Genomic DNA, 18,031 nt, shown 5'->3' with positions numbered 1-18,031 from the left:
AGTGCGGGGAGTGTCCGAGGACAGGTTCGGGTCGCCAGATGCAGGTCTTTTCATATGACGCCCTTAGATTCGCATAAATTGATTGCAGAACACTATGGTAAATATTCGTTTGTAAATGGGGGAATTGATTACTGGAATGCATTACCTGCAGCTGCCTTTGAGCCTTATCCCAAAAATGTAAGATGCCTCAAAAACCGACTCCAATATTTTGTAAATTGTGGGTAAATTTCTATGTGATGGTGTCACATTTTAATTCAAAGGTCAATCCAATGTAAACTGTAGTATAAAGTCATCTGAACTATTCAAGGTATGTGTGAATTTCTATATGAACGTGTTGTATTTACAATGCTAAGATAACAGTAATTGGACCGTTCAGTCTACAGTAAGTCATAGTGCAAAAGTAAAAAAGCAAAGTCATCTCCGTACAGGCCATGAAGGCCCTTGGAGGGGTGGAAGGTAAAGGCTCCCACTATCCGTAACCTCGGCACTTGATGGGGTAGAGTGGTTAGCTCTACGCCCAGCCGCCTTTGCCCCCAGGAATTAACCTGGTACTCATTTTTGGTGTAGGCTGAGTGAACCTCAGGGCCATGTGCACCTCCGGAAAAGTCATAGTGTAAAATTTTGAAATATTGAAGGTACGTGTAAATTTGTAAAAGACGGTGTTGTAATGTTAAAATAGTAGTAAGCTCAACCTATAGTATTGTAAGTCACAGTGTTGAGCACTGGAAATACTTAAGTTGTGTGTGTATTTGTATCTCATGGTGCTGGATTTCGAATGTTAAACTATCAGTATTTCTTATAATATTTTCTTTCCGTGCAATTGCTTGTTGTACTATTGTTGTTGTTTTATCACACTACTGTAAGTGATCATTACCACCGGGATATTTCCCAATGTATTTGGTAATAATAATATTCAGCAAAACTGAACTGAAGAAAGTCACTACTGACTCGAGCCAGCTCACCTCACAATGGAAAATACCTACACCTGCTGTCGTAGTTTCATCAAGGCTAGATCAGAAGACAGAAAGTGTCCTATGTTTCTCGCGAGGATGTGAAATATATTTTCAGTCGTTTGAACACATTTATAACATACACTAAATGCTTAAACAAACATGGCCAAACAAAGAATGACATGTTTCATCCAATAAAGTGGACATCTTCAGATTCTTTGAATGATGTGTTCGACTGATTAACTAATTAATTTTAATTTTCTCACTGTTAATATGACAAGCTTAACTTCTAAATAATCACGAAGTATATCGTTGAATTCAATTAGATGCTCAAATTTTGTGGTGGTAGTCCACTTTGCTTTCCTATAATTAGGAGAGTTGCATGGTGTTTAAAACACGTAGCGTAATTTTTACGAACACTTACCCGATGTGGGTACGCGAGGTGCCAGGTAACGTTGAATGTGGATCCAGACAAGAGTGTTGTGCGAATGGAACCTGTAACATAGAAAAAATATGTATTAAAGACACGCGCATGATTTAGAGACCAATTGAGCCATTAAATTTGCAGAAGGAAAGGCACTTCCACATTAACGTTTCGTTGAGACAGGTTTAACTAAGCATGCCATTAAATTTTCAACTGGAATATTAACCGAGCTAGACAGTAGACATGGTCTACTTCGGATGTAATTATTCACAGATTTACGAAAGACAAATTCAGTGTATGTCTTCTTTCTTCATAGTAACTAACAATGGATATTTGAAGAGATATTGAAGACCAAAGTATGATTCTTCCTCAGCTTATCCCACGTACTTCTGGGGTCACTGGGTATAACCCCTCCCCCCCCCCCAGCTCATTTTGGTCCGTTCTTCCCCTTGATTCTGCCAGTCCTTCGTCCAATTATTTAAATCTCTCCCACTCTCTCTCTCTCTCTCTCTCACACATACACACACACACGCGCGCGCGCGCGCGCGCTGCCTCCCCCGGAGGTCCGGATTCGATTCCCGGCTCTGTTACGAAATTTGAAAAGTGGTACAAGGACTGGAACGGGGTCCACTCAGCCTCGGGGGGTCAAATGAGTAGAGGTGGGTTCGATTCCCACCTCAGCCATCCTGGAAGTGGTTTTCCGTGGTTTCCCACTTCTCCTCCAGGCAAATGCCGGGATGGTACCTAACTTAAGGCCACGGCCGCTTCCTTCCCTCTTCCTTGTCTGTCCCTTCCAATCTTCCCATCCCCCCCCCCCCGCAAGGCCCTGTTCAGAATAGAAGGTGAGGCCGCCTGGGCGGGCTACTGGTCATTCTCCCCAGTTGTATCCCCCGACCCAGAGGCTGAAGCTCCAGGACACTGCCCTTGAGGCAGTAGGGGTGAGATCTCTCGCTGAGTCCGAGGGAACACCCAACCCTAGAGGGTAAACAGATTAAGAAGAAGAAGAAGGGTGTTATTTTTCGCGATGGTAAATCTACCGACAAGAGGCTGGCGTATCTGAGCACCTTCAAATACCATCGGACTGTGCAGGATCGAACTCGTCAACTTCGAGTCAGAAGGCCAGCACTCCTCTATCTGAGGTACTCAGTTCGGCTTTCTACTGCTCTTTATAATATAGGGCCTACTGAATAAGGACTAAACAAGACTATACAAGTAAACTTTGATAATAATTACTGTAACGTGATGTTTGAATACATGATTTCCTTCATTAAGAATTCATCACCACGTTTTCTTAAATGTAACTTTCAAATACGTGAGGATCCAATACAAGGTGCGTGTGGTTTGGCGGGCGGTAATGTGTTCACAGACGTATTATTCCTAATATTCCGACGTATTGAGCTTGTTTGGAGAAAGCTCCGCTAGAAAGTGGCTGGGTCGCTTTCTAGCCGCTACAACACATTCATTATGCGAAAGGAGAGTTTTACAAAGCAATTACATTCCCTTGTGCATTCCAATCTTCAGCCATCGAGTTGGAAGCGTAATATCCCGCCACCTGTGACTGTGCACAACAATAACAGTATACTGTAGTTTAAATTACGAGAGAGTTACGTTATCTGATCGGTATCATACGTGTTGGTGCTAGCAGGAACACGTGTACCAGGGATGCGCAGCTTGGGTGAGAATCGCAATTGGTTACGCTCGCATGATCTGAGCAGTAGGTTGCTTCTTCGAATGACAATATAGTTACTTGACATTCAAGCGTGTAAGCTCGTATTCCGGAGATGGTGGGATCGAACCCCACCGTTAGTAGCTCTGATCTTTCCCAGGAATCAAATCCGGAGCCGCGAGGGGCTCGAAGGCCAACATATTGACCAATCAGCCATTGATTAATAGTCGACTTCTATTTTCCCTTTAACTGAATTCCCTGATCTTTACCAGACGTCCATAATCCCTTGCAAGTCGTTTCGTCTTTTCTGGTGCAGAGCTGCCGCAGAAAACAAAACAATTTACCAAGAAAGATTTCGCTGCAGTTTAGGTATTGAGGAAGGGGAGAAAGGAAAGGGTCCTCCCTTGGCCCTTAGAGGTTGATAATCACCATTCTTCTATCTTTAACTTCTCGGAAGTTCCCTGATAAAGAGGCTTAGCATGAGGACAGGTACAAAGCTTCTCTAAGTACCTTACCTTTCTCTTCATTCACAGCTAATTCTCCACTCCTAGAAATAGCAATAATAACTGTTACCGAGCGAGCTGACTGTGCGGTTAGGGGCGCGAAGCTGTGAGCTTGCATTCGAACTCATCTGTCAGCAACGCTGAATGTGGTTTTCCGTAGTTTCCCATTTTCACACCAGGCAAATACCGGGGCAGTGAATTAATTAAGAGCACGGCCACTTCCTTCCCACTCCTAGCCCTTTCCTACCCCATCGTTGAAATAAGACCTATCTGTCTCGGTGCAACGTAAAGCCAATTGTAAAATAATAATAATAATAATAATAATAATAATAATAATAATAATAATAATAATAATAATAATAATAATAATAATAATACATACATACATTATCATTATAGACTGTTATGCCTTTCAGCGTTCAGTCTGCAAGCCTCTGAGAATTTACTAAACGTCGCCACAATCCTCGATTTGCAACTAGTGTTGTGGCCTCATTTAGTTCTATACCTTTTATCTTTAAATCGTTAGAAACCGAGTCTAACCATCGTCGTCTTGGTCTCCCTCTACTTCTCTTACCCTCCATAACAGAGTCCATTATTCTCCTAGGTAACCTATCCTCCTCCATTCGTCTCACATGACCCCGCCACCGAAGCCGGTTTATGCGTACAGCTTCACCCATCGAGTTCATTCCTAAATTAGCCTTTATCTCCTCATTTCGAGTACCCTCCTGCCATTGTTCCCACCTGTTTGTACCAGCAATCATTCTTGCTACTTGCATGTCTGTTACTTCTAACTTATGAATAAGATATCCTGAGTCCACCCAGCTTTCGCTCCCGTAAAGCAAAGTTGGTCTGAAAACAGACCGATGTAAAGATAGTTTCTTCTGGGAGCTGACTTCCTTCTTACAGAATACTGCTGATCGTAACTGCGAGCTCACTGCATTAGCATTACTACACCTTGATTCAATCTCACTTACTATATTACCATCCTGGGAGAACACACAACCTAAATACTTGAAATTATCGACCTGTTCTAGCTTTGTATCACCAATCTGACATTCAATTCTGTTGAATTTCTTACCTACTGACATCAATTTAGTCTTCGAGAGGCTAATTTTCATACCATACTCATTGCACCTATTTTCAAGTTCCAAGATATTAGACTGCAGGCTTTCGGCACAGTCTGCCATTAAGACCAAGTCGTAAGCATAGGCCAAACTGCTTACTACATTTCCACCTAACTGAATCCCTCCCTGCCATTTTATACCTTTCAGCAGATGATCCATGTAAACTATGAACAGCAAAGGTGAAAGATTACAGCCTTGTCTAACTCCTGTAAGTACCCTGAACCAAGAACTCATTTTACCATCAATTCTCACTGAAGCCCAATTGTCAACATAAATGCCTTTGATTGATTTTAATAATCTACCTTTAATTCCATAGTCCCCCAGTATGGCGAACATCTTTTCCCTCGGTACCCTGTCATATGTTTTCTCTAGATCTACGAAACATAAACACAACTGCCTATTCCTCTCGTAGCATTTTTCAATTACCTGGCGAATACTGAAAATCTGATCCTGACAGCCTCTCTGTGGTCTGAAACCACACTGGTTTTCATCCAACTTCCTCTCAACGACTGATCGCACCCTCGCTTCCAAGATGCCAGTGAATACTTTGCCTGGTATACTAATCAATGAGATACCTCGATAGTTGTTGCAATCCGTCCTGTTTCCTTGCTTGTAGATAGGTGCAATTACTGCTTTTGTCCAATCTGAAGGTACCTTACCAACACTCCACGCTAATTTTCTATTCCTGCTGCCTTATGACAATGGAGTTTATTTACTATCCTTTCCACTTCCTCAAGCATAATTTCACCAACATCATTTTCTTCCTCCCCATGATCTTGGCTGTTAATAATAATAATAATAATAATAATAATAATAATAATAATAATAATAATAATAATAATAATAATAATAATAATAATCTATATATATAAAATAGTTTTGTCTGTACATTGTTCAGAATTTGAAAAGAATGGTATTTCTGTATCGGTCATATCCATAGTAACAAAGAAATGCACTTTTTACTTTTTCGTAATGTCTGTCTGTCTGTCTGTCTGTCTGTCTGTCTGTCTGTCTGTCTGTCTGTCTGTCTGTCTGTCTGTCTGTCTGTCTGTCTGTCTGTCTGTCTGTCTGTCTGTCTGTCTGTCTGTCTGTCTGTCTGTCTGTCTGTCTGTCTGTCTGTCTGTCTGTCTGTCTGTACATGCATCACGTGAAAACGGCTGAAGAGAATTTACTGAAAATCGGTATGTGAAGTCGGGGGGATGAGCCACTACAATCTAGGCTATAAGTCATTTTACTCACGCAGAGTGAAATGGTAGTTTAGGGGAAGGCCTACAATTTAATTCTCAAATATTTATATTATTAGTGATCCTATCGATAAATACTACATAACTAAAGTTATATCGAATTAAATTTCCGATCATTTATGCCATACATTGTTACCGTACAGGCGTTGATAACACAGATATTCATGAATTTGTATTTTTGTTGCCAAGTCCATATCGACGCAGAGCCACGAGAAAATGGGTTAACAGAATTTAATTAAAGTCGGTTTATAGAGTCGGGGAATAAGAATCTACAGTCTGTTATAAATAATTGTATTCACCCTGGATAAAATTGGAGTTTAGGGGAAGGCAACTAAAATATCGAAAAGTACTACATAACAAAAATTATAGAGAATACAATTTCCGACCATTTATGTTTTATTCAGTTTTACCGTACCAACTACAAGCGTGGTATTTCAGAGTTGGAAGAAAACTAAATGTGAAGGCCTACAATATTGAAAGCCCATAAAATTGATCAACAATTCCATTACATTGACCATTGTTTTTTGTGATATTGTTTGTCTCTTATGCTGCCGCTCAACTCCGATAGATGGGATTTCTGCTGCGTACGACGAAGTATAACAGCCTGACTGAATATTGGCGGGAAATAGCTGAGGAGTTAGAAAACGTTCTTCTTTACCATGTCGTTCCTCTGGTTCGTACATTTTCTGATACCGTACTGCTGGTACGTAACACACTGGTTTATCATAGTATTCCAGCTATTCGATCGCTACTCAGACGTGCTATTTTGAATGAGCAGAGTCCACACTCAGCCTCAATTAGTAGTAGTAGTAGTAGTAGTAGTAGTAGTAGTAGTATGACCTGGTCTAGAATTGCAATTTAGGCATACTCCAAATTATAGCACCACAATTCATTAAATAACTCAAAATTCAACCCTGAAAAGAGCCGTTTCTTAAAAAGAGCGTATTACTCTTCACTTTTATTAAATTCTACATTCATTTTATTCAAAATTAGCAGTGAAGAGGTTTCTCCTCAGGCTTGTAGGAAAAATTTGCACCCAAGTCAGATAGATTTTTCCGCCGACAGTGTAGTGAATTGAGATTTTCCGACTCATCGGGTACTCCTAGGAAGCAGATTAGTATACGGGCATAGTTTTGCCCTGGGACTCTCCACTATTCGAACACCATCCCCCTCCCCCCCCCCCCCCTCCCCCCAAAAAATACTAAGAGTGTTCACGGATCACGCCTGTCTGCGGCCAGGTATTCCAGCTCTGGAACTTTGGCTTGTTAGATCGGCAGCGTAGTACTGTTCGTTAAATGGGAATGTGTGTTGTTTTTCGTTTGATCGAGTATTTCATGTGAAATCATTGCTTTTGCTCGCGCCATTCCTACTGACGTCATTATAATGACGTATGTTCATTTCAGTTGGGAAAACCACTAAGACAGTCTTTCTGAGGATGTAAAAAGGCAGGTGGAGAGTGAGTGTCTGCTATTATAATGAAATTCCCCAACCTGATTGTGACTGATGGCAGGCAAGCGGACCTACCATTATAATGAAAATTCCCTAACGCAGTCTTCATATGGGAAAAGACGTTTGGTGACTTCCCCGTCGCGTTTCTAGGGTAACGTTAAGAGTTATCCAATTTAATACAGCCTTGCTCACAACGTGTACACTACCTAACCTACAATTCGGTATACAATGTAGAATTCCGTAGCGAAGCACGGGTACATCAGCTAATAATAATAATAATAATAATAATAATAATAATAATAATAATAATAATAATAATATACTTCTGCCGATTTTCTCAACCGGGTCTACTGAATATTTAAATGCTAGTTAATATCTTCGTTACCATAGCCAATGTTGCAAAAATGTAAGGGACCTAAAAATAATGGAAATTGCTTTTTCTACAATTTCATTATTGTACGCATATGTATCAGACAGAACTGATATTGTGGAAATGGTTGAACGTTTGCGTATCTCGGTTGTTATTCCTTGTGCGGTAAACTTCAAAGGTTGCAAATTATATATTGCACAACTTTTGAAATTTGTAGTTTTGGACATTTAATCCTATAACCTCTTAACCGCCATCGTCCGACTGATTAGACGTTAGGAGTACAGTCGAAAAAAGTCCAAGTTATTTATTCGATTTAATAGTTCATAATACATATTTTGGAACAGTCTTGTATTAAATAAGACTACACACAAAATCTTTTAAAGTTGGTGGCACTGATGACCTTGCAGCAGCTGACGTTAGCTGATGCTGGGGCGCGTCCTAAACTTGTGCAAATATTAGTAAACAGTTCCTCGTCTCGCATTTTTTTCATGCGAAAAATCAACTCTGGTGTGTGCAGATTGTGTGAAGCAGTGAAATAGACTTTACATTTGTGCAGAAAGCTCCTTTTATTATATGCGTTGTTGGAAACATCACCGTAATAAAATAATGTAGTTTTCTATAGTTCATTTTTTCTTAACGGTTTTGATCATGAAGAATATATATATATATATATATATATATATATGTTTAAAGTAAACATTTATTTGAATCATCACTTTTAGAAATTTATAAATAAAAGGTACATTGATTTATATTAAGAATATCCCCCAAACATTACCTTCAAAACAAAAACAAAAAATAATACGAAAGTTATTATGTAAGCTTTATCGCAAGTTCAAAAATGCAATTAGGCCTTAAGAGCATGGCCACTGCCGCGTTCAGAGGGTCGCAAGTTCGATTCCCGGCCGGACCGGGGAATTTAATCGCCTATGATTAATTCTTCTGGCCCGGGGACTGGGTGTTTTTGTTTGTCCCAAGACTTTCCTCTTCATATTAAGACAACACACTGCACTACGAACCACCAAAGAAACACGCAATCCCTTCATACAGGATTGGTGTCAGAAAAGGCATCCGGCAGTAAAACAAGGCCAAATCACATGTGCTACCCAGTTCGCACCCGCGAACCCACAGATGTGAGAAAAGCGGTCGAAGAAGACGACGACTCTATGAAAATCCACTGCCTTTTTCCAGTCATTCGACCGGATCAGGATAACAACTGAACTGATTAAAAATAGTAGCAAAGAAATGCTACAAGAGGTACATGAACTGATTATTAAGATTTGGAGGAAGAACAGATACCTGATGAGTGGAATACAGGAATAATTTTCCCAACATATAAGAAGGGAAATAAATACGAATGCACTAATTATAGGGGAATCACATTACTGAATATCATCTATAAACTATTTTCAAATATACTATTACAATATCTGACTCCATATGCTGAAGAGAGATTGGATGAAGTACAGTGTGGCTTCAGGCGAAATAGGAGCACATTAGATCAAACATTAATGGTACGTCAAATGGTGGAAAAATGCTATGGGCATAATATAGGTCTACATTATGTTGTTTGTAGATTTTAGACAAGCATTTGACGGTATATACAAGGATAAGCTCTATGAATATATGGAGACAATAGGAATACCACAGAAACTGATTAGGATGACAGAATCACTTTAGGAGAAGTAAGGGCAAAGGTGATGGTGGATGGAAGAACTCTTAATACAGGAGTCATACAAGGTGATGCACTCTCAGCTACTTTGTTTAATCTGGCAATTAACCAAGTCCTTGAAAAAATAATGGATACCGGAAATATTGTATATAAATCTAAACAAATTTGTGCGTATGCAGATGATGTAGTGTTAATGGCCAGGAATGATAGATATTTGAAGGAAATGTTTCTTGAAATGGAGGAAGCAGGAAAACGGATGGGATTGGAGGTGAATGACAGTAAATCTAAGTATATGCATGTGACTGTTTTAGAGGGCAGAAGAAGTCAAGATAATCCGACAATAAATGGGCATAATTTTGAGAATGTACGAAGTTTTGAGTATTTGGGAACCATCTTGACAAACAATAATAGAATAAGTGAGGAGATTCATCGTAGAATAATAGCTGGAAACAGGGCCTATTATGCAAATCTTACATTATTTAAATCCCGTCTATTGTCTAAACCTACAAAATTCAAAATATATAAGACCCTTATTAAACCTGTAGTGACATATGGCTCAGAAGCCTGGAACCTTTTAGCTGATGATGCAAATACATTAAGAATATTTGAAAGAAAGATTATTAGACGAATATATGGCCCAATTCAAGACCAGAATGGTTGGAGGATAAGGACGAATACTGAAAGACAGAACATATTAGACCAGAAGGATATAGTTAGATTTATTAAGGCACAGAGATTGCGATGACTTGGCCATGTGGAAAGAATGGAGGAAGATCGAATGCCAAGAAAAGTAGTTAAATCCCGAGTAGATAAAAGACGGCGACAAGGAAGGCCCCGTAATAGATGGAGCGATGAAGTTGAAGCCGACCTGAGGGCAATAAACATCCGCCCATGGAGAGCAGCCGCTCAGGATCGAAGTAGATGGCGGACTATCGTAGAAGAGGCCAAGGCTCACACAGGACTGTAGCGCCGGATAAGTAAGTAAGTAAGTAAGTAAGTAAGTAAGTAAGTAAGACCGGATCAGGAATGGAATGAATGAAGCCTCCATCTAGCGGCGAGGATAGGAATTATGCCGGCAGCCGAAGCCTGTCGCACTCGCCTGGGGTAGTGATTACTGACTGACAGATGAAATGAAATGATATTGTAGAGTGTTGCTGGAATGAAATGTGACAGGGAAAACCGGAGTACCCGGACAAAAACCTGTCCCGCCTCCGTTTTGTCCTGCACAAATTTCACATTGAGTGACCGGGATTTGAACCACGGAACCAAGCGGTTGAGAGGCCGGCGCGCTGCCCCCTAAGCCACGGATGCTCTGCAAGAAGAGGACTCTAGACAAATCAAATAATATACAGCTTTGTGCACAGCACAGCTCTCCCTGAACTTAATTACAGAGTTTCGAGAAATTCTGTTGAGCTGTTTTCCCGTGATGTAACAAACAAACAAACAATCAAAAATAAACTGAATCTACTTCAGACTTCTGAATACCTACTCCGAGATATGAGGCAAAAATTGGAAGTGTACAGAAAAGAATATAATTTGATTCATATTATACATATAAAGTAACACTCATTCTTCATTATTTGCGCGGTAAACGGCAAAAAACGAACAAAATCCCTAATCACTGTCCCGTTAATTCACCTGTTAATTAACACCTGTTATATTGCGCTCTGGAGAGACTATAAGAAAAAATCCATAGCACCAATAATTAATTACATGGATGATTGCAGGAAAGTAAGAGTTATCATTAGCTTCTTAAGGAAAACAACTGCATTGTCTTCCTCCATCAGTGATGAAATATACGGCCAGCAGACGCAGTAGCATGGAATTATAGTAGCTAAAGGCATAGCATTATTCCATTCCAATTTAGTGATGAAACTGATGAAGCAATGTTTAACAATTTTATTACGAAATGTATATTATCTAGTACGTTTTATACCTTTAAAAACACGACGCATTAATAAGAGTTATCTTTACAATTTTGCGTATCGCGGCCACAAAGAAATAGACTTTCATTCAATAACAGGCTTTTCAACAATTGACTGTTCGTGACAGAAATATTTCACGTCAAACATTGCTAAATAACAATCCTCAAGTCTCTCTTCGTTAAGTGTTGAGTAACATGAGTGAAGGAGATTACATCTTTTTTGGTTTCTAGGAAATCCTTGCTAACTAGCGAACTATGTTAACTAGCCTGTAACAGCGTGTAACACAGCACTTCAATCAGAGAATGCGTCGCACCTGCGGACTGAGTCACGACAGGAAACGTTAATTCACTTAATGTAGCAACAAAAGAGACGTGACAAGTTGCTGTACCAGAGAGCTCTTAACGTATAGTGGAGTTATCCCTGTCAGGTGTCAGGAGGCAGCCGGGCTGAGGCGCTGGCCTTCCCCCCCGCCCTACTTGGTGGGGTCGATCGTGGCTCAGACCGGTGGTATTTGAAGGTGCTCAAATACGTCAGCCTCGTATCGGTAGATTTACAGGCACGTAAAAGAACTCCTGCGGGACTAAATTATGGCACCTCGGCGTCTCCGAAAACCTTAAAACCAGTTAGTGAGAAGTAATGCAATTATTATTATTATTATTATTATTATTATTATTATTATTATTATTATTATTATTATTATTATTATTATTATTATCTCGGGAGGCACTTCACATGGAAGCCTCCCCGGTGGCCATGATCGTTAAGGCGTTGAAGTCTAAATGGTCTGACTCCGTGGTTTTCCGTTTTGAGTCCCGTTGGTCGGAAAAAATTACACCAACAGAATGTTAGCCGTCAGGGTAGGGGAGGTGGTTGTATACAATTCCTAATCAGTAGATTGCGTGACAAAAGCATGCATTAAATTCCAAACCTCCCCGCAGTGTTCATATGGAGTGAAGGAATATGACGCTGTTGATGGTGATTCGTCCGTCGGATGGAGACGTAAAGCTTTGAGCAGACACCTTAGTGCTATTCGACAGGAGTAAGCAATGTGCTGGCACCGGATTTCACCTTCTCCCTACATCATCATTCCCCATCCCCACGCGCAGGTCGCCAATGGGAGTCAAATAGAATGACCTGCACGAGGCGACCCGAACATGTCCCTGAACATCCCCCGGCGATAAAAGCCATACGATAGATGGACTTCACATGCAGGCTGTGAAGTCGACTTCGTTCTGTTCTAAAAGAATGAAACATATTTAATTAACATTCTTGTGGACTTAGATGAATGTGTCCGCGGAAAATACATATAATGACATGTTATTGGTTTTACGTCCCTCTAATTACTTTTTAAGATTTTTCGGAAACGCCGAGGTGTCGGAATTCTTTCCCTCCAGAAATCTACCAATGCGACGCTGGCATATTTGAGCGCCTTCAAATTAGGCCTGTGTACGTCTGAAGCCTGCGTTCGAGCGTACCGACTCCATCGACTCCGAACACAGGGGTCGTGTCCGGCTCCATGGCTAAATGGTTACAGGGGTCCTGGGTTCGATTCCCGGTCGTGTCGGGAATTTTAACCTTAATTGGTTAATTTCGCTGGCACGGGGGCTGGGTGCATGTGTCGTCTTCATCGTCATTTCATCCTCAACACGACGCGCAGGTCGCCTACGGGTGTCAAATCAAAAAAGACCTGCATCTGGCGAGCCAAACTTGTCCTCCGACACTCCCGGCACTAAAAGCCATACGCCATTTCATTACAGGGGTCGTTTCGCATGTAGCCTTGTGACGCTCATGCAAACCTGACGCACATTGCACGGCCGCCAGCACGACGAAGCGTGGAAACTTGACATGAATAATATGATGCATCTTTACGCTATGTGGGATTTTAACAGTGTTGTAGAATGAAATACCGCTAACGAAGACAACGAGCGTAATCAAAGCCATTTCCGTACAGGCCATAAAGGCCCTTGGAGGGGTGGAAGGCAAAGGCTTCCACTATCCGTAACCTCGGCACTTGATGGGGTAGAGTGGCTAGCTCTACGCCCGGCCACCTTTGCCCTCAGGAATTAACCTGGTACTCATTTTTGGTGTAGGATGAGTGAACCTCAGGGCCATATGCACCTCCAGAAATGGATATCTCATTTCTTAAATTACGAGCGTAATGGTTTAGTTTAAATACTAGTCACGTCAGAAAGTGTCGGCATAATAGACCATGGGGATTTAATTTCACGTCTTTATTTGTCGAGATCACGAAAATGGTAAATAGGTGTCGATAGTAAATCATAATGAATGTGACATGGCTAAATCCTTAAGAGATAAGAACAAATTTAACATGGGCAAAGCCATGCAAAATAAACAGAATATTAACACTGATAACACCATTAAAACCGGGCGAGTTAGCTGTGCGGTTAGGGGCGCGCGGCTGTGAGCTTGCATCTGGGAGATAGTGGGTTCGAACCCCACTTTCGGCAGCCCTGAAAATGGTTTTCCGTGGTTTCCCATTTTCACACCAGGCAAATTCTGGAGCTGTACCTTAATTAAGGCCACAGCCTCTTCCTTCCCAATCCTAGGCCTTTCCTATCCCACCGTCGCCATAAGACCTATCTGTGTCGGTGCGACGTAAAGCAAATAGCCAAAAAAAAACACTACAAGTAAATACAGCGAATGAACCCTTAACCAAACTCGCCAGTGTTGACTCCCATACACGTTGGTGGCTACACAGTGTCCAGTAAATTAAATCGTGACAATGAACACCATCAATTTCTTCCGATACCGTAAATGAAGTTACGCGAATGAGCTACAGTATAGGACCGACGCCTAAATTATTATTTGCCCATGTTCCACATGCGTTAGTAGAGGACTTCCAGGCTATGAACGATCCCACCTTTTCTTCTTCTTCTCCTTCTTCTTCTTCTTTATTATTATTATTATTATTATTATTATTATTATTATTATTATTATTATTATTATTACTATTATTATCGTTATGAATAATAACTGGTAAAAAAGTTGCTGTAACATTACACTTTATGTATAAAGTGTTTTGAGATAACTGAAATTCATGTTGCATACATACATTACATACATTATCATTATAGACTGTTATGCCTTTCAGCGTTCAGTCTGCAAGCCTCTGAGAATTTACTAAACGTCGCCACAATCCACGATTTGCAACTAGTGTTGTGGCCTCATTTAGTTCTATACCTCTTATCTTTAAATCGTTGCAGGTTATTTAAAATTCTGTCACAATACATTATTAATATTATAAATACCGAGCAAGAGGCTGAGCGGTTTGGGTCACGTAACTAACAGCTCGCATTTGGGAGACAGTAGGTTCGAAGACCCTGTCAGCAGCCACGAAGATGTTTTTCCGTGGTTTCCCAATTTTCACACCTTTGCTATCCTATCGTGGCTAAAAACTCCTCTGAATCAGTGTGACGTCAAACTATCTCAAATAATAATATTAAGCAAACAATAATAATAATCGCGTAATGCAAAATTACGACATTACAAGAAAGTTGTTTTGCCGGAAGCTTTACACGCCTCAGAAACCATATTCCTTGGAGGTCACTCCGAACATGATAGAAATTGAAAAGCAGGAAAGGGAAATTCTCCGGAAAATGTATGGTCCCACGAGAGAAAATGGAATGTGGATTAAGAGAACAGCGGACCTCTATTCATTAACTGATAGATTCACTCATGCCGTACGCAAGAGACGGCTGAAATTCCATGGCCATATCTATAGAATGGACAGCGACAGACTCATCAGTAATCAACAACTCAAAGAAGGTAATAAACTGGCTAGAAGAAACTAAGGCGGACCTCCAAGAAATGAATATCGCGGACGACATCATACACGAAAAAACAATAATAATAATAATAATAATAATAATAATAATAATAATAATAATAATAATGTTAAGGGCTTACAATCCCATCAGCTACTATCGGTTTTAAGAGATGTCGATACACCGAAAATTAGCCATGTAAAGAAATTGTCTGACGTGCCTATACCTATATCAACTGACTCGAGTCTTTCATATTTCATTGCCCGTAAGTGCAAGGCGAATGCAACAGGGTCCGAGACCGCAGTCTAAAACACAGAAAGCAAATAGCTAACTGACTCTGCTACATATTCAAGAGACGTTAAATGTAACATCTTCCCCTGAATTGATGAGTGCTCTCCTAATCCATTAATTCATGATACAAGGTCCTCCTTCAGGCTGAGCTTGACTTTCCTGGTTCCGACGGAAATTTCCAGTCTATTGCTGGATATTTAAAGACGCAAAACAATCTAATGTATTTCCGGAATTTTACGAGTTTTTAGAACAATATCTACCATGGTAATTGATTATATTGATGACGTTGATGATTATGATTGCTGTGTTGTTGTTATTGTTTTTGTGAAGTAGCCCGCACAGCCAAGTTAAAATTAGAAGCCTCTGTTTTCAACGGGTGATGTTTACGGTGTGCAAGTATCGTGAACGGTAATGGAGGATGCGAATGAGGCCGATTGGAAGATACTGAAAAAAAAGAGAATCCTATCTTCTGAGTAGAATATTGATTTCTTACTGGATCCAAACCAAACCTGGGGCCGATGACCTAGCTGTTAGGCCCCTTTAAACAACAAACATTATCATCATCGTCATCATCATCATCACCAAACCAAACCAGGTAAGAGGCAGGCACGCTACCCCTACACCGCGGAGCCTGCTTCTTACTGGATCATTATCTGCAATAAACTATTTGCGCTCTTAGAAGAATGCTATTGGATGGAGAGTAAACATTCTCGGTAGAAGGAATTCAACATCCTACCTGTGTTGCGGCATTGAATTATGCTTACGTAGTACCCACAAGAAAGTATGCATTGTCTACCGAGTCTAGAATACTCGAGATACGCAGAATGACCTAAGACTGTACTGCTGAACTACATTTATATTACGTGTATTTTTTCGAGAGAGTTCTATTGATTAGAGGCTTAGCTTGAGGTACATAATATTCAGAAAATAATAACTTATTCGTGCTGTCTTGATGAGTATTGTTTAGAAGAAATTAATTAAAAAATAAATAGACCCATTTAGAGAAACCTTTTCGATCTCGCCATCTATTTACGTTTCTTCATACTGTGTGCCTATGGAATGTTTCTAATGACGACGGTTTGAGCATGCTATCGTCAGTATAATTTATGTTTCTTCGAATGCTATGGATGATTTCGGAATAATCATTGAAAAATTACACCTACTTCAAAGAAAAGTATTTTTATTACATTATATTACAGTGTATTAAGGAGATATCCCAGGAGATATTCCACAGAAATTGTGAAAGGTGTCCGAATCTAGAAAGCTTAAATGCTACCATCATTTGCCGGGTTCTAACCCGTTGTATTAGGTACAGAAGGAAACAAAGACTAATCGACAGCTTTAATGAGACTGTTGAGCTCATTTTTATAAGATCTTTGTCCTTAAAATGAACCAACAATATTAGCAAGATAGGTCATCGGATCACAATGAGTAGAGGTGTTTCGAATGCCCTTCTCACCTATCATACTACTACATAATTCAGGCCGGGGACAACTTACATCGAACAATGTAATTACGTAAACACACAGTAAAAAAGGCCCAGCCTCCATTTTTATGCAATCTCACACTTTCAGCTCTTCCCACCGGAGGGAAAGTGTCTCTTTACTGTGGCTTCCCGGAAGTAAAGCACAAAAACAAAGCTGGGTGCTTGTACTCTAGTGGCTACTATCCTATGGCATAACAAGGAAAATAATTCTTATAATTGTCCATGGGTAACGCTTCAACACTTGAGAACCAACCACGATTACAGGGTACTGCACTGGTAACTCGCTTAATGACATCGATGTCGTTAGCTTTGAATTTCAAAGCGTCATCAACAGAGAAACCACTGAGTTCGTATCCTCTTCCCCGTGCAACAATAATTTTGACACCTTCCTATGTATTCGCTTTTATTGCCCATATTTCCTTTCCCAGCTGCCTCCGTTCTGTTTTTATTTTGAGAAAGAACAGTTCAGTTATTTTGGATATAACTGGCATTCAAGTGAATAGTGCAGTCTCCACAAATGTATCCAGGCTATTACGGAGTCAGGAGACCAGTAGACTCTTTTCCACTAGCAGACAAATTGAAAAGTAGTTTGCCTTGCTTTCCCAATTGCGAGTTCAGACACGATTACGCATATCTCAGAGGTCTCCCTCGATTCGTTTTCAATTTCCTGTCAAAGCTATCCTATCCGCACTACCACCAATTTCCATCCCAATTTCCTCATAGTGGGAATTAGCGATATTGGGGAAGGACGCAATCTTCTTCCCCAGTTGTGTTCCGAGTTGAAGACAGCGAGATGCTAATGAGAAGGGTTCTGAGAAAAATACCATATATATTATGACATTGGATAGTAGTTCTCCTTGTAACGGTTAGCGCTACTAACTGTCGACCTCAGAGGCCAGGGTTCAATTCCGGTAGGGACAAAGATTTAAATTTGACAGGAAGGCAAGTATGTAGTTAAAAAGGTGTATGCATCTCTCCTCCATCGGACGTATGTCTCACAAGAGCTGCACCACATCAAGGAATACGAGGCCAAGAATGTATTTTAACACTGAATATAATCTATGTTTATTTAAAATTTTAGAAAAAATACTTTTATGGTAGTAGAATGAAAGCTAATTCAGAGCTAAAGCAGACCCCTGTGT

The 18,031-nt window shown here is 40.4% G+C and overlaps 1 protein-coding gene across 1 annotated transcript in view; it reads right to left on the bottom strand.

The window, feature by feature from the left end:
* The window catches only part of nahoda, a 442,475-nt gene that overhangs the window by 199,700 nt on the left and 224,744 nt on the right, over positions 1-18,031 (bottom strand). Inside the window, exon 3 of the mRNA XM_068226102.1 lies at positions 1,375-1,445. Coding sequence (XP_068082203.1) covers positions 1,375-1,445 — 71 coding nt within the window. The remainder of the gene's footprint in view (positions 1-1,374; positions 1,446-18,031) is intronic.

This window comes from Anabrus simplex, chromosome 2 (genome assembly GCF_040414725.1).
Source record: "Anabrus simplex isolate iqAnaSimp1 chromosome 2, ASM4041472v1, whole genome shotgun sequence".
Lineage (NCBI taxonomy): Eukaryota > Metazoa > Arthropoda > Insecta > Orthoptera > Tettigoniidae > Anabrus > Anabrus simplex.
This window is presented reverse-complemented; position numbering and strand designations above follow the sequence as displayed.